We start from the raw sequence: 26432 nt of genomic DNA, 5'->3' as shown, positions 1-26432 counted from the left end.
CACCTCCCTCTTCTCGGTCTGCTGTGGACGTTCCCATAGCGGAGCGGGAGGGGGGGAGGTTAGGGGCGGCCGCGGCCCCAGAGACCCGCGTCACGTGGCCCTCCCTCGGGGTTTCTGGCAGAACCGGCTGCACGGCGGCTTAGGGCGAAAGTGAGGGGGAATCCGGCTGCTGCTCGGGTGCCGGCGGCCGTTTCGGTGCGGCGCCGCCAATCGCCATGTCCCTGCGGAAGCCGGGCGATGGCGGCGGCGGAAGCGCGAGGCGGGCGGGCTCCCCGGAGGAGGCTCGGGAGCTCCCGGAATGCGCGCCGGGCGGGCGCCTGATGCCGCTGCTGCCTTGGGACCGCTTCTCGGCCTGGCTGCACTGCGTGTGCGTGGTGGGCTTCGACCTGGAGCTCGGGCAGGCGGTGGAGGTGAGCGGGGAAGGGACGGGGAAGCCCGCCTGTCCTCCCACCAGGAGAGATGCGGCGGGTTCTGGCTGCAGGTGGGGAGGAGGGCAGGCAAAGGCGGGGCTGGCTCGTTTCCTTTGCCCGGGGGCTGACACGGGTCGTGGGAACGCCGCTCCGCAAGGATGGAGTGGAGATCCTCCCGGCATCTCCCCGGGGCGCTGCCAGGCTGTCTTTGTTGATACGGCGGCTCTTAATCGCTTTTTTGGAGCATTATTCAGGATAATAGTACTGCTGTTTCCCGAGAAGAGGGTGCCTCTATTCCCCCCCCCCCCGTTTGCTGGTCTTGCTCCGCGTAATAATAGCAAAAGCAGACGCGTGTAACGTGTTTTGAAATGTGCGGAGTTTGGGCGGCTCTCCTTTTATCAGCTGCTGCTGCTGCTCTCAAGAGCCTCTACTTTCCTTATCCAAGAGGCTCCGTTGTCTGGAAAGCGGGAAAGGCGGCTGCTTCCTTAACGAAAGTGATAGCAAAAGAAATAAAATAAAAAACAGCGCTCTTGTTACAAGTTCCTTCAAGATTGGCTTGTTTGAGAAAAGTAGCTACTGTATTCCGCCCAGATTCCCTTCCCAAGTACCTTTTTAGTCCAAGATTTGTTTTTCATGTATCAAATGTAATACGTGACTGGAGGCAAAATACAAGGTTAATTGTGATATTTGGGTCTTATAATTTTCCTCATCAGTTCTCCAAAAAACTCAGTCATAAAAATTAGATAACTCTAAACCACCCTAACAGCTCTGTGAGGCAAGTTAAGCTTGGGAGACATGGGGTGGACTTCAGCATGTGCAAGCATTGCATCTTTCTGGATGGAATGATCCCGGTGCCTTTTTTCTCATGACCCAGTCAATTTTGGGGCACACAGGAGGAAGAGAAAAGGGAGGCTGTGTTGTGCAAGTGAAAGTCCTTGGGCTTCCACTGATGGGGTGCATTAGGAGAAGGCAGCTAAGGGTGATAAGCCCAAGGCTATACTTCATTGCTGAGGATCATTACACTGTGAGCTTCATTGTAAAGGGCCACTACAGTACAGTTGTCACAGCATCATGGTATATTAGTGTTTGTTCAGTGAGCCTGGGAAGTGTAAAAGCCATATCTTAACTCAAGTGAGGGGCAGGCCTGTTCTGCAATAGTTTTTGTTGGAGTTCGGTTCATATCCAGTGCACATAAGACACTGTCATCTATCTACATGCACCCTGATCTTCAGTTTTCATTGGCCTTCACCAATTTGGATTAACTAAGGGGGTGATTATTTAACTGTTTATAATCCACACTTTCATAAAATATATCAAGGCAGCTTACAATAAAAAAAATAGAATCATAGAATTGTAGAGTTGGAAGGGACGCTGAGGATCATCTAGTCCAACTCCCTGCAATGCAGGACTATGCAGCTGCCCCATACAGGAAGCAAGCCTGCAACCTTGGTGGTATCAGCGCAGTGCTGTAGCCAGCTGTGCTATCCAGCTACAATAAAGGCAGTCTACAAATATCCATAAAATATAATGAAACGTATCAATAAAACATCAGTAGATACTGGCTGATTAAAAATAAAAAAATCATATTCTGAAGGCTTGTCTAAAGAGTACAGTTGATAGAAGACTTCTGAAAGAAGGTAGGGACGGATCTTGCCACATCTTTAGAGGTAAGGAGTGTCACAGGGCACATAAAAGACTTAATTCCTATGTGTGATTTGTGTTTTCTGAACTTCAATCATGTTGATTTACATAATAGATTACAGCTGGTCCCAAACTTTTTACTCTAGGGGGGGAAGTATCCTGTAAAATAATGGATTCTATAACTCTAATGTATTTGGAATAGATTAAGTATGATAATCCAGTTTAACAAAATTGTGCGTGTCTTATGATCATAGACCACAGTCCCGAGTTCCAAATCTATTCATGTAGCAGCCCCGCCCCCCCGCCTGCCCGCCCGCCCGCCCACCAATTAACTTAGGGTATTTTCATTTGTTTATTTTTTACCTCTTGCTAGCAGCGTCTGAAAGAGAAAGAACCTCCAGTTGTTTGTCTCCTCTTGAGAAAATTAGCGTGCAATGGTCATTGGAGTGTTAAATTTGAATCTAGAAAACCCAAGATGTGTATTCCTGCCCCGCTATGAAGCTCACTATTTAACCTTGAAACAAGTCTATAAGAACAGCAAGAAACAACAAAAAGAGTAGCTTTGCAGGTGGTGGTCTAGATTGGGTCCCTTCCAACTCTACAATTCTATAATTCGAGTAGTATTGTATATTTAAAAAATCATAAATAACTAAAACGTGATAACTGCATATATGTCTCTCTGGCTCCTTGAAGGAATAGGTGATTCAAATGAACTAAATTAGTGTGTTTCACACGTCAGAAATGTAAACCTGTGGCTGTATTCAAAAGTAAGTTTTAGATTCTTCAAACATTTTAAAAATGCACTGTGGCACTTTCCATTTAAATACTGGTATCCTTTTAGATCCTTCTGTATAATTGAAAGCTGACAAATTCCAAAGCAAACACACTTTTAGCCTTAGCTAGCCTATATACATCCGGCACATTATCTTGAACTCCTTAAAATGATAATGTATGGTAAGCAGAGTTGAGGAAGTGGATGACCTCCCCCAACCACTGTAGGCAATTTTGACAGGTGGGTGCAGCCACTAACCTGTCAGTTACCTGACATCAGGTGAAGCTTTTTTCTTTGCCTGTGCTGTTTGAAATCAAACGGAACAAATTTTGCACATATTCTTGATCAGCTGATGGTCAGTTCCTGCAAACTCTGCTTCCTTTGCCATTGCACTTTGAAACCACATTTCATGGGCAAAGGCACAATGGTTTGTAGGCACAGAGAGTCAGCTGATCAGGAATGGCTGCAAACCCTGCAATCATTAGGTCTAGGGCAGGTGAGTGTCTAGCTAGGCTCATGGACTGGAAGTTCCCTAGAACTAATGTTAACTAATGAACATCCAAAAGACAAAATGCTTGCAAGCCATTATTCTGATCGATAAACTGAAATCTTGCAATGCAATATGGTCTTTTTGGTTCAGTTTAGAGTGACTGTCTTTGAAACTATGGAGGTTTGGAATGTACACAATCTCTTTGATGTTAATCCCTTCCTCCATTTCTAGGTTGGTCTAACTGTGATAGCTGAATCAGGCAAAAGGTTAATGGTAACCTCCAAAAAATTATTTATAACTATTATTTTAAATCGGTTTACAAGGCATTTGTAGGATAGCACTAACCATCGTTGCCTTCTTTCGAGATCATGGAGAGCTATGGCTTGAGCAACTTGCAAATTAAGGAGGGAAATGGTAAGCGAGAGGGGAGTCTTTGGCACATTCCTCATCCCTAATCTGCAGTTGAGCTATAGCATGTATTATCAGTTTAAAGTTTGCTATAATATAAGAAAGATATAAATGGATATAAGTATAACAGGTTCAGCTCATCTGCACAGAGCTATAAATAGCTGGAAAGAGTTCTTTGTGTTCCAGGTAATACCATGTACCTTGGAAGGTATTATGATTTATTAACAAAAATGGATGATATAAGCAGGAATGAACAGGCCAAAAATGTTTGCAGGGAAATGCATGGAGTTTGTTCCTGATGTTCCCTGGATATCGTTGCTGCCTTTATGTAATGGATTGGATTTTGAACTTTCCAAATGCTGTTTGCAGTGTAAAGTGAAGGGACTGGTCAAGAAAAAAAATCTATTGGATGTATGCAAACCCTTGCAAAGCTGCTGTGAATAAACCTTGAAATCTCTAGATGGGGGCTACTGTCTATAAGTGCATACCCCACCATTTATGAGAATATGTGGTCACAAGTATGCTAGTGCATATAACTTTGCACAATTCGTAATGCTGGTAGATTGCACCATCTTTTTGTCGACCAATGCAAGTTTTCTCATTTGCAGGTAATACATCCTCAACATGCAAAACTTACAGATAAAGAGGTGAGTAGAAGTTTTAAAATACATTTACGATGGCGCTTTTCTCCTGCCAAAATGTAACTTCTATTTTTCTCCCCTAGAAAACCAATATTTGCTATTTGTCTTTCCCAGATTCCAATTCAGGTAATTATTTATTAGATATTCATGCTGTACGCATATGAAAAATGAAATGCTTCTGTTAACTGTACTGTTAATACCATTGTCATTCTAATTCATGTTCAGTTTTATTAAGTGCATGTGATAGGAAAAAAACTAAACACTTATTCAAATCAAGGCTGGCATAGCTGAGGGGTCTGAGTATCTGGCCCTTCAGGGTATCTGCAGGGCTTTGGGTCCTTTGGATTCAAAGTTGCTGTGGCACTACCCCATTTCAGGACTTTCCACTAGCTGCCACCAGCAGCTGAATAGCCAGCGGTAGCTCTCTCAATGACGGGGTAAAGCAGCCATAAACATCCTGGGGTGGGTTGGAAGGTTACGATTGCACTGTAGAACTCCGTACTGCTGTTGGCGGGGGGGACGGGACTCCAAAATTAAGCACTTTGAAGTCCCATTGATTTTAAACACTTGCTTAAATGTCTGAATGGAATCAATGGGACTTCAAAGTGCTTAACTTTGACTGGATTACGTCCAGTATGTAGAAGGATTTGCAAGCGTTAAAGTGCTTTTGAGATATGAATTAATTAACGCAGTCTCATGTATAGGTATCAAATACATGTTCAGCTCTGATCTTTCTTTTTGTTAAAAAAAAAGTAACAAAGTAAATTCAAGCAAAATAAAACATTTCAAACTGGACGCCCCATGGATAGGATTTGAAAAAATAGCACTCAGTAGTGAACAGCATTTTTTCCCTTTATCACTTTGCAATAGTCTGTGATATTTTCAGTGTGGTTGGTTTTGGGCAATTCCAGACTCCGATTGCATAACTAGGTGCTTATCTACAAGTACATTACAGAAAGCCAGCAATTTACGCACATTTCACTTGTGCACGTTTAGCTTTATGGCAATTTTAAAAATGAGAAAAACTGGAAAGGGGGCAAGATTCTGGGAATAATGACTTTGACAATCCCACCTGCCATTGCACTCAGTGTGTTTTGACTATACATGATTTTGGCTTTAGGTGCGATCTCCAGAACATAAGCCCTGCGTAAGTTGGGGACTACTGTACATGCTTTTCATGTTGGAACATCAAAAAGAAATAAATTCTTTTAAATTATGAGGTGGTTAAGTTTGGCTGTTTTATTTATTTGTTTTAAAATGTTCAGCACCTATATTATACTTGCTTTTTCTTTATGAAAACAGGTATCACCAACCTTAGTCATAATCTCATTGTTGTTCAGAATCAGCACTGTTGATTCAGTTCTCACATTTCTTTTTATGTTTTTGGTTACATAATATACGTATGTCTGGAGGTTCCCTGGGTGTGGTGGTAGGACATGGCAGAGCACGTTGATGACAAAAGAGTATGGATCTGGAATTCCTAGGTATGAGCAGAAATGGGCCGTGAATCTGGTGGAAACATAGTCCGGCCTGTGCATCAGCCTGCCTCCCCATGCTGTGCTGCCTAATGGACAACCATTCCAACGAATGTGTGCTTTCTATTTTAGAGAGCAATTTGGTATACTACTAGCTACATTTGTGCTATTATTTCTTTCTAAGCAAATGGGCTAGAGGCCTATTTTGTCGTTGTTTTTTTCTAAGCTGGTTTTCTTTTCTTTTTATAAAGGAAAGGGTTGAGAGACACTGGCCTGCATAGGTCCTTCCATGATTTTGGCCCTGGCCAAACCAATAATTAACTTTTATAATTTTGTATTTTATTTCACCTTGTGTAATCCTGCACTCCATCACATGGAAAGTTTTCCTCTTTATAGTCTCTAAGCACTGAAGTTGCTTTTTGCCTTAGAATTGGATAATCAGTTCCCTGTGATGTAGTAAGTAGCCAATTTGTATGATACTGCATTAACAATGTTCTGGGGAATCTTGATCAAATTACATGTAACTCTCCTATTCAATTTATTGTTGAATAGTTCTTTCAAGACACATTATTAGCTACAGCTTTTTATACCAGTATTGCAACAAAAATCAGTTAGTTACAACTTGTGTTTCCCTTTAAAGTTGATTTCCCACCCCAAGAATCAAGGTCTCTATGATTGCTCTTTAGCAAAACAATAACCTGTTTTGGATCAGCATTTTACTGAAGGAAGAGCCTGGTTTGCTGCTGCTATAATTTCTTAATATTGAGCTAATGTTACAGTTAAATATTAACTGGAGAACCTTAGAGATGGAAATTTGAGTATGAATATGGAATTTTGGGAATCAATTTGTAGTGTAAATAATTGTAACCTTAAATGATGAGCTTTTACCCTTATGTGTACATTTTTGTTGTCCCGTAGCTTTTTTCTGAATATTAAAAAAAATAAAATCAAATGTATTTTTTTAAAAATGCCTATACACATGCCCCAAAGATTGCCCAGCCCATTGGATAAATGGTTCAAAGTCCAGCTCTTGTACTAAGATAGTGTATATATATCCTTGCAGTTCTTAATCAATATCTTGTTTAGCTTAGCATTATCACTATATAAACCAGCAAGTACTTAATACTCTTTGTTCTGCTTCTGAAGTGTAGAGCATGGAAAACAGAATGGTCATTATTCTGAGCCACTGGCAATAAGAGATGGGAGAAACAATCATGTTTTTTTGTAGACGTTTAAACAGTTTATCTACTTCTGTTTTATTTGTAATTACTCCATTATGGCATATCTGGTATAGCTCCAGCTCTGGCATATGAGATACAAATTTGTTGGTATTTCCTAAACCTTGTTCAGGTAAAATTTTCCCGTGCCACTGGATCCACAGTGTTAAATTGCATGGATTTAAATATAGTGCTTCCTAGTTGCTGCAGAGAGTGCAAGTTTAGTTGCTTTAACACAGGGGTCAGCAAACTTTTTTGCGAGGGGGCCGGTTCATTGTCCCCCAGTCCTTTTGGTGGGGCGGGCTGAGTGCGCAGGGTGGAGGGGGCTTCTCTCTCTCCCCCTCTCTCCCCCAGCCCTCCCCTCCCCCTGCCTACCTTCTCCGCCGCTCTGCCTGCCATTGGGAGCCAGCGCCAGCGCCTCTCCTTTCTGTGCCAGCTTTCCCCAGGTGGGTGTTGAGGCTTCCTATTAAAGTCCAGCCCCCTTCCTCTGCAGGGCAGGGAGAAGCCAGCAAGAGTGAGGGAGGAGGTGCCGGTGCTGTGTGCGTGAGGGAAGGAGGGGGGAAATCGTGAAAAAAATGGCAATCACGCCGATCCAAGTGGCAACTCCAGAACCGTCTGCAGGCCGGATCCAGAGGGCAATTGGGCCTGATCCGGTCTGCGGACCTTAGTTTGCCCACCCCTGCTTTAACAGGTAATAATACCGTGGCAGCTCTCGACGATCTCCCTTTAAGCACAGAATGTAAGCCGGGCAATGGGACAGGAAGCCACACCACATTAATACTGCCTGTGGAAACTTAGCAGAACTAAGACAGGAGCTTTATCATGACTCGTTTTCAACTATTCAAACCATTACCCCGTTTTCCTGTGGTTTGGACAGCAATGGTAGGAACTCCAGTACTGTTCAACCTCTAATGCATATTAGTGTAGACAGGCAGGAATGGACCCACTCTTGGTGTATACTAAGCATGTGTATTGTGTGTGCACTCTCTCTTTCTGCCAAGAGAGGAAAGTTAGAATTTGCAAAAACCATAGTATGCTGCTATATTAGTCTAATGGAGAAGCACAGCATCCTGCTTCAGCTGTCCCAGTATGGGTGCTCTCTCTGTCTTTCAGCTACACCAGACCTTTGTCTTTCTCCTACTGATGCACTCTAGCTGCTGTTAGACACAAAATGACGGGACATTTCAGTAAATGTATTTATTGATTGTATTTACTTTGTGTGTGTCCCCCCCCCCATTTCCTTTTGGCTTAGGTTGCCTTGGAGACACACAATTTTGTTTTAGATTTCGACAGTCTTCTAGCAGAAAGCTTTCATGGCATTGTCTACTGGACCAGTTTGACAGAGACCTACCCATTTACTTGAAGGTTGGGAAAGTAGCTTATCTTCACTTGGCCAGACATTATACTGTAGTGCTTTTCTGTAACTGGCAAGCAAGTATTGCGTTGATACTTCATAATGAAATTGTGAGGTCCATTCTGAAACTTGTTCTTCAAGAGGCACCGCTCAGCAAATAGCTGGTGTACTGAGTCATGTAACTTCTAATGATCAACATATTATTTCTGGTGGCATGGAAATATTAACTATTATAGCATATTTAATCTTCCGCAAATACTTCCATCCTTTGGAAATTTGTTTTCAGTGTTCCTATGTACAGTGTTTTCAAATGTTCTGTTTTGGGGAAACCCTTACTTTGTCAGTTTGTCTGCCAAATAATTCCTGATTATTGCAGGGGAGTATCTATGGTGAACATTCAGTTGTGTATCAGTTGACCATAAAGCAGCAATGGGGAACCTGTGATCCTCCAGACATTGCTGGACTCCAACTCCCGTTATCTCTGAGTATTGGTTATGCTGGCTGGGGCTGAAGGGCCACAGGTTTCCTATACATGCCCTAGAATACATTCAGCACACCCCTACGGTTGCAAAATGCAGAGGGTTCCAGGAACACCAAGTTGTAAACCATTACTGTTTACTATTGGTAACCTATTCAAGCCTTTAAGAGAATTTAAATCTCAGTAGTTTGAATGATTAGTATATTTATTTGAAAGTTTATTTTATTTTAAATATAGTTAGAATCACAGCCCAAGTTAGATGGAGGCATTTTTTATTTCATAGCAGGCTTGCTTTTATTTGCCTCCTTTCTGTGTTCAGATTCCTAGTTATAAAAATATAGCTAAACTATGCAAAGATGTTTTCAACAATCTCGGAAAACATTTGCTTCTAAGTTATAACAATGGATTTTCTTACCTTTCATATTCAGATGAGTTGAAGACTTAAGTATTTTTACAGTGCCATATATAGCATTAAGTAAAATGAAATATGAAAACTGATTCTCTTATGAGAAGGAGGCTTATTCTCATTTTATTTTTGTACATAATTGACTCATCCCTAAAGTTGAAATATTGCTCAGAAAGTATAAAGTATTATGGAATGTATTTGTTTTTTAAAAACAGTAAAGGTTTTGGTTTCTTTACAGAAGGATCCTGCATATTTTTATGGTTATGTATATTTCAGACAAGTACAAGACAAAACCTTAAAAAGAGGCTACTTCCAGAAGGTAATCTAGTTTTGGAAAGAAATAAGTTCTGTTGAAATCATATAATGTGTTTAAGAATGAGAGGTGAATGCCCTTAGTCTTGGCTGTTAATTTTCAGACTAAAACCAGCATGCATAAATGCAAAGTAATATATCCAATGTACAGTCTTGGAGATAAGTAAGTAAAGGAATCATTGGATTACAAATTGTGTAGTTGATTCGCTGGATTTACTGTTGACAATCTGGTTTATTTCCATATTTGCTTTTTGGCCCGCCCGCCCCCAATGCAGTGAACAACATATTTAATCTCTCCCTTTTTTAGATCTAGTTATGCACAAGTTTCCAAATGCATGTTAGTAGAAAAACCTTGAATCCCCAGGGGGAAACACGGGGCAGGGGGATATTGCAACTTGACATGGGGGACAGTGGCATTGCAAGGGGGGGGGCATGCGCCCTGGGTGCCATGTCTAGGGGGGTGACAAGAAGACACCCCGCGGGCAGAGGATCCTGCCACTTTCTGTGTGGTTTTCGAGTGGCACCAGCTGCAAACCGCTACATACAACACATGTACGGTGTTGCATGCATGTGCTGTATGTAGCGACGCCGCACATGCGTTGTACGTAGTGGTTTGCCGCCACCGCCGCCCCGAGCACCGTATGGACAGTGGTGGGATCCCTCTGCCACTGCTGCAGCTGCAAGCATAGGATCCTGCTACCATCCATACGGCGCTTGGACGGCGCTGGCAGCAAACTGCTACATACATCGTACGTAGCCACGCCACGCATGCGTCGTACATAGTGGCACAACGCGTGCGCAGCCAGCGGTTTGCCCCACCCCGGGTGTCGGTTAGCCTTTGTTCGCCCCTGATGGGGGATTGGTAAACAGGGAGAGATTAGCACCCATCCCTGCTGATGCTTTGCTCAAAATCACAGTCTTCCCAGTTTGCCCCATGGACTTTCTCCGCATTTAAGACATTGTCACATAATAGGTGCATCATGTTGGTTAGGAACAATGTTACTGCTTGTAGCAGAATAAAAAATAACAGCTAATTATAGGCATTATAAGTATTTAGTGAGGAACTGATGCTTAATTTATAACTCTAAATACCAGTACTGGCATGAGGAAAGATTAATTTCAGATTATTTTCTTTCTCTTGTACTAGTCCTTGGTTCTGATCAGCAAGTTGCCTTATAGCCACATTTTTCACACTGTGCTTGGAAAAATTGCACCTGAATATTTTGAAAAAAACGAACCTTTCTTGGAAGCAGGTTGGTAATATTGTTGCAAATTACAGTTAACTGCACATTTGTGCCGTTCTGGGGACCTTTTAAAGTTGCAGTGCACTATGAATATATGACATTCAGATGTGGGGGGGGGGGATGCAGCCGAGAAGATCAGTAGGTTGGAAGGTGTTTATTCATGTGTGGGATGCCAGTTTGCCCGCTGAGAAGCCATATGGCATAACAGAAGCTGTAGCCTTGGTCAGGGTGGGTTGTTGGTAGGTCTCATAAACCACAAATCTTAAGAGATATTTGTTAAGGGAGGGTTTGTTGTTGTTTTTACATGCAAATCCTATTGCTTTATTATTATTTTTCAGCATGTAGTGATATTGATCGATGGCCACCACCAGTCCCAGGAAAAACCTTACATTTGCCTATTATGGGCATTGTAATGAAGGTAATGCTGAGCCTCTTCCCTTCTTGTTTGCTGTATGAATTCATGCTGTGGCTTTGTAACAATGCAATGAACATTTTTCAAAACCGTAGTCCCTGTATGTTTGCGTTGATTTTATGCTTGTGAGGTTCACATAATGGATAGGAGCAGAGGGTGTATTTGTTTAGAAGGGATATGTATGAAAATTCTGGTATTCTAGAACTTGAATTTCCTCCATCATATTTAGACTTGTCAGCATGTGTTTCTTTATTCTCCTGAAGCTGGATTATTTCAGTGGGAGTAATTTAAACATGTAATTTACACTGACCTATTGAAATCCATATTACTGAAGAGTATTTATTTAGACCAGGCCCATAGCTGCACTCATGAAATGGACATTGTGTTAGTATTTACTTAATTTAAAAAAACAGATAAGTAAATTAACTTCTCTGTTATTGCTCTTAAGTACCGTATTTTTCGCTCTATAACACGCACCTGACCATAACACGCACGTAGTTTTTAGAGGAGGAAAATCCGTAGGCATGCCACCCGTAGGCATTCCCTCCATAACACGCACAGACATTTCCCCTTACTTTTTAGGAGGAAAAAAGTGAGTGTTATGGTGCAAAAAATACGGTAATTAATAGTGGCTTCAGTATGTCTCCCTGTTTGTTCTTTGCATTATTTCTTTAAAGACTTCAGATGTTCACAGGGCTAGTACCTATAGGTTGGGATGTTGAGATTGACAAAGGTATAGCTCTTGGTCATTTCAACCATTTAAAAACACCACCACCACAATGGTTTTTAGGGAAGAATATTTTAGTTTGTTTGTTACAATGCTGCACATTTTTGTGTTTTTATATTGTAAACCACCCTGTGATCCTCAGATGAAGGGTCATCTCAAAATTTAATAAATAACATTAATAATAAATATTTGTACCAATATAATTCTAGCTAAGTATTGCTTTCAGAAGTGGCTGGTGCCTCTATTAACTTGTCAATTTAGCATATTAGGTTGTTTGTATTATTCTTAATAATAAATGAAGCATATAATACTGTTTCCTAAGGTGCGGATTCCTACCTGCCACGACAATCCTGGAACAACCCAAGTATTACAGTCCACACAGCAGGTAGTGAATGGTTTACCTGCCACTTAAATACTCCATCAAAACAAGGGGCTGACTTTCAAATGTCATTTCCAGACCTTAAGTATAAAGGAATGTGTGTTTTGTAAATGAGGACTAGCTGTAGAGTTGCAAGTACAAAACTGTAGCATAGGAATTGGAAAGTGGAAATCTGCACAAACATTTTTTGCAGACATAGATTAGATTCCATAAGCTTTTCTGTCTGTTAAAGCTGAAGCATAGTACGGCTTGCCTCCAAGCCCTGTGTCTTAATTTAATCCTTAATACCTTAAGAAGTTATTTGAAGCCCCTTTAAATAATAAAATTCATATATTAACATATCATCCCTCCAGCACAGGCTTGGTCTGTAGGCTTGGTCTGTAGCCAGTGGCTAATTGAGGCCCTCTAAGCCTCCCTATCTGGCTCTTATGACTCTTCCCATACTCCTCCCTGGCCCTGTTGGTTTTTTCCCCCTTGCTCAAAAGTTTCATTGAACTCTGAGAAGGCCTTTGGCATGCCTGGATGGGAGATAAGAGAGATGTGTGCAGGAAGTAGCCTACTTTAGAAAAGTAAGGTGTGCTTTTCTACCGTAGCTGTAATGATTTAGAATGAGGGGTGAGTACCGTATTTTTCTCTCCATAAGACGCACCTAGTTTTTAGAGGAGAAAACAAGGGAAAAAAAATATTCTGAACAAAACAGTGGGTGTATGATTTTTGTGGTTCATGCTATGGCCACAGACATGTGATTTGACAGTTAGTTTGGGGTAGCCCAATGCAAAAAAGCCTGAGGATCCACGTGGCTCCGTTTTTGCACCATTGCGGCCCCACGCAACAGTGGGTGCGTGATTTCTTTGGTGCAGGCTGTAGCCATGGACATGCTGTGTGATCTGATGGTGAATTTGAGGTGACACAATACAAAAATCCTGAGGATCCATGTGGATCCGTGCTTTGTAACAATGTTTTTGCACCATTGCGGCCCCATGCAACAGTGGGTGCGTGATTTTTTTCGTGCAGGCTGTAGCCATGGACATGCCATGTGATCTGATGGTGAATTTGGGGTGACCCAATGTAAAAATCCTGAGGATCCATGGGCTTTTACCTCCCCCCTTCCCAGGCAGCCTCCTGTATTCTGTCCCTTATCTCTCTCCCGATCCCACCGATCAGCTGCTTCCTTTCTACACTCTCTTCCCTCTTGTTTGCCTTGGTGTCTTTTCCTTAGCTAGAGCAGTTTTTTGTTCCTTCTTTTCTTCTAATTTCTCTCCTCATGGATTTAGTCTTCGTCTCCTCTCCTTGCAAGTTTGCTGTCTTTACCTCCCCGCTCCCAGGCAGCCTCCTTTATTGCTAGTGTCCTTTATCTCGCTTCCGATCGCTTGCGATCAGCAGCTTTGTTTCAACACCCACTTCCCTCTTTCAAAAAAAAAAAAAAAAAAAGCATGATCTGCTTTTCACCCCTGGGCAATTTGGCTCCAGGGACTACGCATTCGCTCTATAAGACGCACAGAGATTTCCCCTTACTTTTTAGGAAGAAAAAGTGTGTCTTATGGAGCGAAAAATACGGTAGTTGAGGTAACCATGTTTGCTAACAATACCAAATTGTTCAGGGTAGTTAAACCAAAAAGGGATTGTGGAGAGCTCTAGAAGGATCTCTCCAAACTGTGTGGGTAGGCCATAAAATGGCAAATAAAATACAGTGTAAGCGAGTACAAAGTGATGTACACTGGATTTTAAAAATGTTAATTGCACATATATATGTTAATGGGATTGGAACTGGTGGCGAATGACCAGTAACGAAACCTTGGGGTTATAAGTAGATAGCCCATTGAAAATGTTGACCGTGAGCAGCAGTTGTGAAACACCATTCAGGGTATCAATTGAAGTATTCACTGAGAAAAAAGTAACTCTGAGAATGTTAGCCACTGTAGGCAACAGGCAGAGAAGTCCAACCCCATCCTCCCAGATTGGGAGGATGGAATGAGCGGAGTTATCTTTCTGCCCAGCTCTCCTGGCTCAGCCTCCTGCTAGCCACTGAACATTTAGGTGGGAAGTACCAGTGGGAGCCAGCCAAAGCCCCCAAATGGAGTGGGTCTGGGCCAATCTACCTGCTATAGTGCTCCAGGATGACACAATGTTCTTACTGCCTGCCCCATGCCTTCCTCCCAAGCTGCCATGAATAGTAGACTGTGGATGTAGCAGGGTCCCTGATGCTCCATAAAGCCCTGCTAGCTGGGAGCGGGTGGGTAGGTGAGGGAAGCTTAAGACAGCAGCCATAAGAGAGCAGGGCCAGTCAAGACTTTTGTGATATACTTAGTAAGAGAGTTCATCATCACTTTAAAAGTAGCACAGTACACCCGGCCTTTTATCACATGATCTGCTGCTAATTTGACCAAAAGCTTTTTGTTTTGCTTTTAGACAGACACACAGGTCTCCATTGCGTTACCTACTGTCCATGAAGTTGATCTCTTCAGGTAAAAGCTGGAAGGCATATTGGCTTAATCTTTCTGAAGTCCTGAAGCTGTCGTACCCCATCAAAGAGAGTTTCAAACACTGAGGGTTTTAATCACTGCCTAGCAAATGGATATTGAGCATAAGCGAGGCGTTGTTGGTAATCTAGAGCATACAAAAGGAGGGGGTTGTTTATAAACGTTGTGACAATTAATTTAACTTATTATTAATATGCCTGCAAATATGTATACATTTACCTGGGAGTAAGTCCCATTTAATCTGGTGGGGCATATTTCTGAGGAGACATGTTCGTTGTTCTCAGCCTCTCTGTTGAGTGCATTGAGAATACAGATTTTCATTACTCCTTTAATATAAACTCTGCCATTTCTCAGGGATACAGTTTGCAAGAGTGTAAAGGGAGAAAGTACTCCTATTCTTCTTGTCACTGGGCCACATTCCTGCAGCCCTGCCCAAATATCTTAGCACCTTTATGCTCTCTTTATAGCAGGTGCAACACAGTGAAATAATTATGTCTTTGGCCACCACATAACCTGGCCAAAGCTGGACAGTTGTAGTTGTATGGCCTCTGGCTGTAGATCTACCCACACTTTATATTTGGGACCTTCCTGTCCCTCCCTTTTTACACCCTTCAATAAGCCTCAACGGCCAGGCATATCTAAGACTCTCAAGATGGTTGTGAGCCAAGGTCACATTTTCAGTTGCATGTTTCTCCCCGCCTCTCTCCTTTTTGCTTTTCTTTGCTTCCACTCTCTCTGCTATAACTAGAGAGAAAATGAAAAGAAAAAAAGACTATTCTTGTAAATCTGTTTCAGATGTTTCTTGCCAGTGTTCTTTCACATCCAGATGCTATGGGAGCTCGTGTTGTTAGGGGAACCGCTTGTTGTCATGGCACCATCACCATCGGAGTCTTCAGAAACCGTTTTGGCACTTGTAAGGTAAACATATGGAGGAGTCGAAAAAGCTGCATGACTGTGATCTCACCATGAGTCACAGAATGTGAAGGCTCTAGCAGAATCCTAGGAATGGCTTGGTTTTCATTAAAAACGACAACACCCCTGCGAAAGTGAAGAAAAGTTTTGAAAAGCATGCAAAACCTTAATACTTTTAGGGGGTTTTTTATTACTGATAGTCTGAGAAGAGTCTTCGCAGGGTTTCCAGCCTCACCCTCTGCCTTTTTAGTGACCCAGAATGGTTCTTGTTTTCCAAGGCACTTAAAAGAAAACCACAAATTGTGCAAACCCCAAACCTTCAGGAAACACCTGCTACCCTACTTGCACAAGCTGATGTAATTTGCATTATCTTTTAAGCATGGAATGTGGATTAAATAATAATAATTACAGTGAATTTTTCTGAGAAGTTAATATTATCAAATGCTTCAAAATAATGAGTGATATCCAACATTGTGTGTTTGGAAGTGCTGGACTTTCCTCCACATGTGCCCCCAAAATTACTCTTGAGCATCCCCCGAACCTCCAGACCAGATTTATGGGGCATTGGGGGTGTCTACATGGGGAAGGAGAGGAAGGAAGTACTGTTGTGCAAGCAGAAATCTGTTCTCCCTGTGGATAGACACAATTGGATGTCAGAAGGACATGGATTGTGTTTCACCACCAATAGGACAGATTACCATAACTTCAATTGGTGGAGACTTGGAGTTAATCCCCTAAAGCTTTCGTTGATGTCTTTTTAATTTTAAACAAATACCTTTAAAGTACAGTGGTACCTCTGGTTACGCATGCTTCTGGTTACACACGGTTCAGGTTATGAACTCCGCTAACCCGGAAGTAGCTGCTCCTGGATGCGAACTTTGCCCCAGGATGTGAGCAGAAATCGTGCACCAGAGGGAGACCCCATTAGCGAAAGCACACCTCAGGTTAAGAACGGTTTTGGGTTAAGAACAGACCTCCGGAACGAATTAAGTTCGTAACCAGAGGTACCACTGTATTATTGAAAATAAGCGAGGTGTTCGAAGCAGCTTACAAACACTTCGAAAATAGAATTAAATTAATAGCAAGTGGGACTCGGGACAAAATGTTTTAGGGTGGAGAGTTCCTGTTCAGGGTTTCAGCGAACCAGCTGTGCTTTCTTCTTTGACACTTCATTCATCCCTCCCCCAGCACTCATTTAGTCTGCTGATACTTCTAACTAGTACAGTGGTACCTCGGGTTACATACGCTTCAGGTTACATATGCTTCAGGTTACAGACTTCACTAACCCAGAAATATTACCTCGGGTTAAGAACTTTGCTTCAGGATGAGAACAGAAATCGCCCAGTGGCGCGGCAGCAGTGAGAGGCCCCATAAGTTAAAGTGGTGCTTCAGGTTAAGAATAGCTTCAGGTTAAGAACAGACCTCCAGAATGAATTAAGTTCTTAACCCAAGGTACCACTGTATGCTGTTTTGGCCACATAAGGATCCACATTTGGAAAAAAATGTTCTCTATTAGGATAAGGGTAACAGTTCAGTAGCATGTATTTTCAAAGACAGTAGTAAAATAGCAACAATGTAGCAAAATTTATCTGTAAGAACCCAAGAGAGTTTCTTTTTTTCATCTAATGGATAATGTCAACACCAAGCTGACATCTCTGGGTAGGGGATGTTCCAAAATCATGGAAAAGACCCTGTCTCCAATTGATAATCTATAGAGTAAATTTATAATAATGTCTCTCTCTCCATTCGCACACTTTTCTTCTGTGTGTTTGTTTCACAGCTGTATCTCACCTCTGAAGTACTATAGTGATTTTAGGCCTTATTTTACAATACATGACAGTGAATTCAAAGAATATACCACTCGTACTCAGACCCCGTAAGTAAAATGGATTATACAGTTTTGATATTTAGACTCATCATTTAATCATAACTCTTGACTTTAAAGGATCCGTGTAGACTAGGGACCTCAGCCTAGGAAGCTTTAACAAAAGCCCTGCCCTTCAGTTTTCTAACAGTGCAGGCCACAGTCAACTGTTTTAATGGAGTCTCGTGTTGAGAGATGGAAAATAGAAAGCAGCTGATGTTTTGATATATTCCAGTATATAGAGTTTCAACTTGTACTAATACAAATTCTGATTACAGGACTGTCAAGACATCCTCCTAATCAGAATAAACATTTCTTAAATCCAGTAAGATCCTATATGGCAATAATATGAAAAATAACACCCAAGAGTGTGAATTGCAAGGGACTCTAGAAATAAATTCTGGGAAAACAGGTTGCCCCTTAACACAATATTGTCAAGAAAGTAATGGCCTCCCATAAAAACAGATTCAAGTATGTTTTGTCTTTTTTAAAAGAAGCATTGTAATTTTACATTATGTCATATTTTCTTGTAGAATATTGTGGACCTAAAGGGTTTTTTTCCTCTTGAGCAGCTTTGTTGATTACTGTTAATAATTGTCAAATGATTATATATTATTTAAAATAAATAAATTTGCAGTTAGGGACCTGCTTAAAAAAAAAAGATCCTATATGGTGTACCAGAATTCCTATGTATGGGTGACATTCAACTAGTTTTATGCAGAGTAGACCTATTGAAATTAATGAAAATTAATTAATTAGTCCTTCCTCTTTCCCCTTGCACCAATGAAAGGAGCTTTCCTCTTCATGGAAAGGCTACTGTAGATCCAAGCCTTAGTCTTTAGTTCATCACAAGGCTACTATTGGTGTTTTCTACAACAGACTATCCAGACTGCTTCTCTGGAATGTGGTTACTTTAAATCTATGCAGAGGTTATTGATCTTATTGATAATCTTCCATATTTCAGGCCTTCTGTCATATTGGGAGTGACGAATCCATTTTTTGCTAAAACACTGCAACACTGGCCACACATCATCCGAATAGGAGATATTAAACTGTCAGGTAATTTTTTTAATTGACTGAAGATTTCTTCTGCAGTGTACAGAGTATTACAAGTTACTGTCTTTCCTCCTTTAGCTTAGTTAAATGTGAACAAAATATGAAATAATAGGGGCATTATTGTTAAGGAGTAGAGAGGTGGTTTCGATTTAATGAAAATTTATAGGCTGGTTTTGCCTATTCAGTTGACTCAAGTCACTTTATAGATTAGACTTTGCAAAAACTGAACTGGAATAGGTATAAGTAGTGATAGGAAAAAATATGCAAAGTAATATCTTTTATAATGTATTTCCAACTTCTTTGAAATGTGATGAAGTGTACATTTAAACCAACAAAACTCTGCATCAAGCTGAATATTTATGTTTTCATCTATGAAAATATTTTGTAAGCTTGGCCATTTACAAAATTGTATTAAACTTAGGTTTTACATGGTTACACCAAAAGATGTGCAAGAACCTCTTGGATGAGCATGCCCAGGGCTCTTCAGATCTTAGTATCTGAGTGATTATACTCACAGTGTCTCTTTCTTCGTTTTGGCAGGTGAAGTACCAAAGCAGGTGAAAGTGAAAAAGCTAAAGAACTTAAAGACTTTGGATTCTAAGCCTGGTAATGTTTCATCACTATAACCTACTATTTGCAGAATATTGTTACGGGCCACAACCAGAGGACAATCCCATGGTGGTTGTTTTTCCCCCCATAGGTGTTTATACATCTTATAAGTCATACTTGAACAGAGATGAAGAAATCATCAAGCAGTTACAAAAGGTAATTTCAGACTTGTAGTTGAACTACTATATGAATGTACTCATAGTATAAAGTCTGTTAAATATTAGATAGCCTTATCAACAGTGTATTGCTATAGCTTGTGGTTCTTCTCGTTTACTGTGATTGCCTTTTTTAGGGAGTACAGCAGAAGCGTCCCGGAGAAGCTCAAAGCATAATCCTTCGGCGTTATTTTTTGGAACTGACCCAGAGCTTCATTATTCCTCTAGTAAGCTGCTATGTCTATGACACTTCTATACTGAACAGTGAACATAACCAAAGCTTTGTAATCTAAACCTTTAAGAAGCTAAAATAAAGTTATTAATCTGAAGAGTAGTCACAGTGGGTTCTGAGGCCAGCTTTTGAACGGCCGTCAGAAAATGCTTAAGAAATGTAATAATATGGATTTGCCAAACGCAGAGATTCAACATCATTATTTTTGCATCTGTTTGTTGTTCTAGGAACGATACGTAGCAAGCCTGATGCCTCTGCAAAAGAGCATATCACCTTGGAAGGTGAAAATACATTGATAACCTAAATATTCATTTTGTGAATAGCTGCCAGCTTCTGTGCTTATAGCTGTGTTTCTATCATAGAGCCCGCCACAGTTGAAGCCATTCAACCAAGAGGAATTTATGAAAACTCTTGAGAAAGCAGGGCCTCAGCTCACCTCTAGATTAAAAGGAGACTGGATAGGACTCTACAGGTAATGCTGTTTTATACCTTGACTATTGCTAAGATTACAGCCTGAGAGACATCCAAATTTCATGTTAAAAATATTTTGGAAGCAGCAAAAAAAAAAAAAAACCCTTGCCTCTAATGCTAACCGAACTGCTTTGTAAAATAATGTTATGGTTGTTGCCCCTTTTCTCTTACAGAAATTTATAAATATGTTTAACTTGTTTTTCACATTAATAGAGTCTTATATATCAGTTGTGGACTTTCTTGACTAATTGATCAACAGTTGGCTACCAGGCTAAGTTCAAAGTGTTAGTACTGATGTACAAAGCCTTATGTATTGTTTGTTTTTAAATTGCTTGTTTTGTGGGAAGAAGTTTATAAATGAAATAATAAACAAACCTTTTTGAGATGAAGCAAGAAGAATAGTATACAGTACTCCAAGTGTGGTTGCACTATAGATTTGTATAATGGCATTATGATAGTGATATATGCATGATATAGCATGGATTTAATCTTTTTTTTCCAACTGCTGGGTCAACCCCAAGGTGTTGTTGCTGATAAATCACCACCATTTTGGAACCCCTGAGCATATACAGTATGTGGGAAAAAATTTTGTAGCGCTGTGCATCATTTTACACTTGTTTACATTGTGTTACATTTGTCATTCTACTACCCAATTCACTCAATTTGGAGAGGTCCTTTTGGGGACTCCACTTTCTACATTATTATTATTTATTGAGTTTATATATCACCCTATACCCGGAGGTTTCACAGCGGTTCACAGAAAAAATAACAGCATATAAATCAGAATAAAAACAACAACCCAATAACACTCCCCCATTCAGAGAACTGTCCATTTAAACCTACTCTCTGCTGCCTACTTCACCGACACCTGATCCATAAGTGAACCACTCCTCTTATTCCATAACTGTTAACCTCACTCAGGAGTCTTTAGTGAGATACCGTGTCAAAAGCTTTTTGAAAGCCAAAGTACCTCATGTCAACCTCGATAGCCATATGCTTGGCGGAGCAACTTTGTAACTTTGATTTTGAAGTCTCACCTTGTTCCACTAGTAGAACTAATTTCCCCTTTGTCTTAAAGGCATTTTTTGAAATCTTACAACTTTGACGGTTGGTTCAGGACCCGGCGGAAAGAAATGACACAGAAGCTGGAGGCATTGCACTTAGAAGCACTATGTAATGAGGTCAGGAAAAACTGCTTTGCTTTAAGCTTTTTCTTCCTTGTCTTCTCTGTAGAAATAAAAAGCATAATTTGTCCAATTTAAATGGTATGGCCAGTGAGGGCATTTCCACACTTTTCATTTGCCCTGTGCCTAGAAAGCATGGGCCCCAAGCAGTTTTCCCCTTGTCCTACTCCTTCCCCAGGGAAAACCTACTATTTAGCTCTAAATTATGAGCAAACAGCAAGCTGGAGAAGACCCAAATACCCGTTTGCTCCGATGGAGCACTAAGGAGCAGCTTCCCCTGGGGGAAAGTAGTGGAACGAGAGGAAGTGTGGATAAGCCCTGATTGGAGGAGCATTTGTTAATGGCTGGGATCCAAAGGGCTATGCATATTCTCCCTTATGTACATTGGGTCTTTTCAGCTGCTGTCTTCTAACTTGAGTTCTTTGTGCCCTCTGAAATTCTCTCTCCAAAGTCAAGGGACCCCTGGGAGATCAGCACTGTCTTTGGTACAGGGGCTACCACTCAATAAAGTGGGCAATTAAGACATTTCCTAAAGCTCCAATAATAATAATAATAAATTCCCCCGTGCTGTCATTGTAAAGAAATTAACTGAATCTGATTTTTTAACATATTCTTCTGACAGGATTTGCTTTTCTGGAGTCAGAAGCATACTGAAGTGGAAACAGTGGATTTAGTTTTGAAATTAAAGGATAAAGTGGTAGGTAGACAAATTGGTGGGTAAATGTATTCAATGTACTATTCGTCCATTATCAGTACTTTGTGTTATGTTTCATTCTTACTAGTCTAGTCAAGTATCATCTACTCCATCAGAGCTTGAATTCACTAATGAGAGGTTTCCATCTCCCCCACAGACTCATTGCTTAGCTTGTACTTGTCATACTGGACCTGTCCCCAAGACCTGCTGGAATGCTCAATCACCTCATTTTCTGAGTACTATTATTAGGGGGAAGAGTAGTGATTTTAAAGAAGCTCCATTATTTGGCTTCTCTAGGAGAAAGGACAAAGCTACAGAGCATGATTATCAAGCCTCTCTAAAGGCCCATCATAACTCTTCATCTTTAATCACAAGGATACTCAGGAGACCTCTAGAGCAGATTCTCAGTCCTATGGGAAGAGCTAGTCTTACTTGACTTCTGTCTTAATTGGGCAATGGAAATAGCTCATAATTAAGATACTACAACCCCCTCTGTCAGAAAACATTTAACGTGAATGTTCTTCCCCTTCTTAGAATCATAGAATCATAGAATCATAGAGTTGGAAGAGACCACAAGGGCCATCGAGTCCAACCCCCTGCCAAGCAGGAAACACCATCAGAGCACTCCTGACATATGGTTGTCAAGCCTCTGCTTAAAGACCTCCAAAGAAGGAGACTCCACCACACTCCTTGGCAGCAAATTCCACTGTCGAACAGCTCTCACTGTCAGGAAGTTCCTCCTAATGTTTAGGTGGAATCTTTTTTCTTGTAGTTTGGAACCATTGCTCCGTGTCCGCTTCTCTGGAGCAGCAGAAAACAACCTTTCTCCCTCCTCTATGTGACATCCTTTTATATATTTGAACATGGCTATCATATCACCCCTTAACCTCCTCTTCTCCAGGCTAAACATGCCCAGCTCCTTTAGCCGTTCTTCATAAGGCATCGTTTCCAGGCCTTTGACCATTTTGGTTGCCCTCCTCTGGACACGTTCCAGTTTCTCAGTGTCCTTCTTGAACTGTGGTGCCCAGAACTGGACACAGTACTCCAGGTGAGGTCTGACCAGAGCAGAATACAGTGGCACTATTACTTCCCTTGATCTAGATGCTATACTCCTATTGATGCAGCCCAGAATTGCATTGGCTTTTTTAGCTGCCGCGTCACACTGTTGGCTCATGTCAAGTTTGTGGTCAACCAAGACTCCTAGATCCTTTTCACATGTACTGCTCTCAAGCCAGGTGTCACCCATCTTGTATTTGTGCCTCTCATTTTTTTTGCCCAAGTGCAATACTTTACATTTCTCCCTGTTAAAATTCATCTTGTTTGTTTGTTATCAGAAGAAAACCTGCACAGCAGCCAAAGTGATTCTAGGGAAATCCAGCACACAGCTATCATTTTCTGTGCATGCTTTCCACTCCTGACCAGAAAAGGGTGGGAGGTAGCAGGTTGAGCATCGATAAGCTTTCTTGGCTAGACTGGAAGGATGTGGGTTGCAATAGTCCATATCCTAGGTTCATTCTCTCTCTTATTTAGCACTGTTACTCCCTTTTTATTGCTGGCTTTGTCATATGTCTACTTGAGCCCCCCTTCTTGAGGCGGCTTACTTGCATTTTCTCCATGGGCACACTTGTTGCTTTCCAGCAGATCTAGGTAGCCATTCCTTTGTTAGCTTGCATTATAAAGGTACATCACTACTGTACTTCCAACATTTCCCTACCTGCAGCTTTACTTGAGATTGAAGAAAGTTACTTGCAGAATATGCTTTCTTGATAGTAAATCCTTCTGGTGGTCGCGTGTAGTTACTGAAGAGAACTGCATTTACAAACATTATTAGAGAATACTTTGTAGTTGTGTTTTCCATTAAATTTTATTTAAATCTGTTATCACTTCTGTTCAGTGTGAGAGACCACTTCAACCAAAGCTTAATTTTAAATAAGAACATAGGAAGTTTCCTTATGTCAAGTCGGACCATTGGTCTGTCTAGCTCAATATTGTGCACACTGACCAGCTGTGTCTCTGCAGCATTTCAGAGGAATCTTTCCCTAGACCTACCTGGACATGCCAGGGATTGAACCTGTGACCTTCTGTATGCAAATTCTCCCTTAAAAACCGGAAGAGTGTTGAAAGCTTATCTGTAAACAAAAAGCAAAATCAACAGGTGGCAGCCAAGGGTATGCCCCAAGAGAAGGTTCCAGCTACAGTGAGCTCAGCTTGCATGAATCCTGAATGTACTGAGGCCCTTTTAGTCTCAATTACACATGAACCACTTTGTGTCTCTTTTTGGATGCTTGCACTAATATTTCGCCAATGTGTGTACTTTCCTGATGCTGACTTCTTATGGATTCTTTTAAGATGACCATGGGTTTTTAATTGCAATTTCTGTGGTTATAGGCTGATGGAGAAAACTTACCTGTGAAACCAGGCACTGTGGAAAAGTTACAGAGGCACATTGATTCAATTATTCTTGCACTGCCAGAAGATTTACAGGGTATACTCATCAAAACGGGCTCAACGTGACTAACTGGACTTTTCTGCAGCCATATGTACCACATTGCACATTTGAAAGGTTGTAAAGGCACTTGCAAAGAACAGTGGACATGCAAAGTATAGACTGTGTTAATACTTAAAACATTATTTTAAGCAGCCCCTTAGGTTCAACTTGAATATGGAAGGAACTGATTTATTATTATTATTATTTTGCATACGTTTAAAATTAAGTGCTCTTACTGAACATCTGCATGCATCTTAAACTTCCACAATGCAGTGCAGACACTGCAGAGCTTCTTAAATGGGTGCTGATCTGCCCAGTTGTATTAAACTCAGGGGAAGCAATATTCCTGTTGGTTTCAATTACTATCACACTTAATGGAATAGCTAGTAGCTGTCCAGTGAGTACTTCGTCTTGATATTTTTACTTCCTCTTAAGATCTCAAATGCTAGTCTACTAAATATTATAATTCAGTTCAGTTATTACAGAGCTGATGGCCAAACCCGAATTCATTTATTCAATTTATATCCTGCCTTTCCTTCAATGAGCTCAAGGCACTGTATACGATTCCCCACCCTTTTACCCTCACAGCAACCTTTTGAAGTAGACTGGGCTGAAAGATAGTGACTGGTTGAGGGTCAGTGAGAGTCATTGCCGAGTGAACATTTGACCCCAGATCTTTCCAGTCCTAGTCCATTACTAACCACTAGTACACCACCCTGGCTCTCACAATGGTTTAACAATTGGGATCATCCCTGTAGTCTTGGACACTCCTCCATTTTCCTTCTGTTAGGTCCATGTATCTTCTCCACACATTCCTAATTACAATTGAAGCCTGCTCTAGTATTTCAACTGGGAAAACTCGGATTACTGCTTATCATAGTTTGCAGGGTGTATTGATTTCAAACAGTGGCGTAGCATGGGGGGTGCAGGGGGGGCCAGTCACACCAGGCGCAACATTTGGGGGGGGGGCGCTCGCACTCGCAACTCTCTGCCCCTACCTGGCTCACTCACTCTCTCTCTCACTGCAGTGCTGGCTGTGCGAATCCGATACGAGCTGCCGGGTTGCCGCCCACTGTGGAGGGGGAGGGTGCCAGGCGTGCGTTGCGCTGCGTTGCGGAGCGGAGAGAGAGCGAGGGAGGGACTATCTGGGGGAGGGACAGTGCAGCGGCCGCCCAGTGCAGCGCTGAGCACGGGAGAGAACCACACCCGACCAGCCCAGGCAGCAGCAAGAAGCTGACAGCGGCAGCAGGTTAGGGGTTAGGGGCGCAAATTACTTGCCTTGCCCCGGGTTAGGGGGCGCAAATTACTTGCCTTGCCCCAGGTTAGGGGGCGCAAATTACTTGCCTTGCCCCAGGTGCTGACAACCCACGCTACGCCGCTGATTTTAAATCAAGGCAGTGCAAATCCCAGTTTAAATCAGCAAGAAAAAAAGGCTGGTTTAAATCATTCTCATGGATAAATCTTATTATTTCCTAAATAATGGTGCAAATCTCACCACTGGGGCCCTACTAATTAATAACTAAATTAGTATTTATACTGTTTCATTCTTGTAACCAGGCCTTTTGCCTCACTACATATATTTTGTGTGCTTTCCTTCTTCAACCTTTTAAAATATTTGCATGTAGATTCTTTCTTGCACTTGGCACCGACGACAGTTTGTGAGGTTAAGTTTGGGAGTATAGGAAACTGAACACTGGACAATTGTCTTCTCTTCTCTCCAGCGTTGCTCCTTTCTGCTTCTCTATGCTTTTGCCAAGCCCTAGCCTCACAGAATCAAACAAAAGTAGCAATCAAAACTGAAATGCCCATGACTGATACTACAGAAGTAACTTGGCAAAGTGTAGGTGGAATGTAAATATTAATATCTGATAAATTATCCAATTAGTTCTTCATACATGGAAAAGCCTCCTTTAATTCAATG

General features: G+C 41.4%; 1 protein-coding gene across 2 annotated transcripts; it reads left to right on the top strand.

The window, feature by feature from the left end:
- The first annotated feature begins 37 nt into the window (after positions 1-37).
- Positions 38-25409, top strand: DENND6A (DENN domain containing 6A). 2 transcript variants are annotated; one of them, XM_081851170.1, is made up of 20 exons: positions 38-410; positions 4330-4368; positions 4446-4488; positions 8307-8419; positions 9531-9611; positions 10752-10857; positions 11187-11266; positions 12310-12372; positions 14776-14831; positions 15642-15764; positions 17539-17634; positions 18587-18681; positions 19219-19284; positions 19379-19443; positions 19580-19669; positions 19902-19955; positions 20037-20146; positions 21224-21326; positions 21952-22026; positions 24412-25409. In XM_081851170.1, the coding sequence occupies exons 1-20, from the start codon at positions 216-218 to the stop codon at positions 24535-24537; spliced, it is 1779 nt and encodes a 592-aa protein (XP_081707296.1). In that variant the 5' UTR covers positions 38-215; the 3' UTR covers positions 24538-25409. The 2 variants fall into 2 exon arrangements, with proteins under 2 accessions (XP_081707296.1, XP_081707297.1); XM_081851171.1 differs by lacking the exon at positions 38-410 and adding an exon at positions 3605-3727.
- Positions 25410-26432: the final 1023 nt, after the last annotated feature.

This window comes from Podarcis erhardii (genome assembly GCF_964252035.2).
Source record: "Podarcis erhardii genome assembly, chromosome: 2".
NCBI classification, from domain to species: Eukaryota; Metazoa; Chordata; class Lepidosauria; order Squamata; family Lacertidae; genus Podarcis; species Podarcis erhardii.
Note: the sequence above shows the minus strand (reverse complement) of the source record. Positions and strands in the feature narration are given on the sequence as shown.

Excerpts from the sequence above, each read along its gene's own strand:
- DENND6A (XM_081851170.1), top strand. The coding sequence starts at position 216 with ATGTCCCTGCGGAAGCCGGGCGATGGCGGCGGCGGAAGCGCGAGGCGG. Across the intron at positions 12,373-14,775 it reads TATTACAGTCCACACAGCAG|ACAGACACACAGGTCTCCAT; the intron begins GTAGTGAATGGT and ends TTTTGCTTTTAG. Across the intron at positions 17,635-18,586 it reads ACCACTCGTACTCAGACCCC|GCCTTCTGTCATATTGGGAG; the intron begins GTAAGTAAAATG and ends TCCATATTTCAG.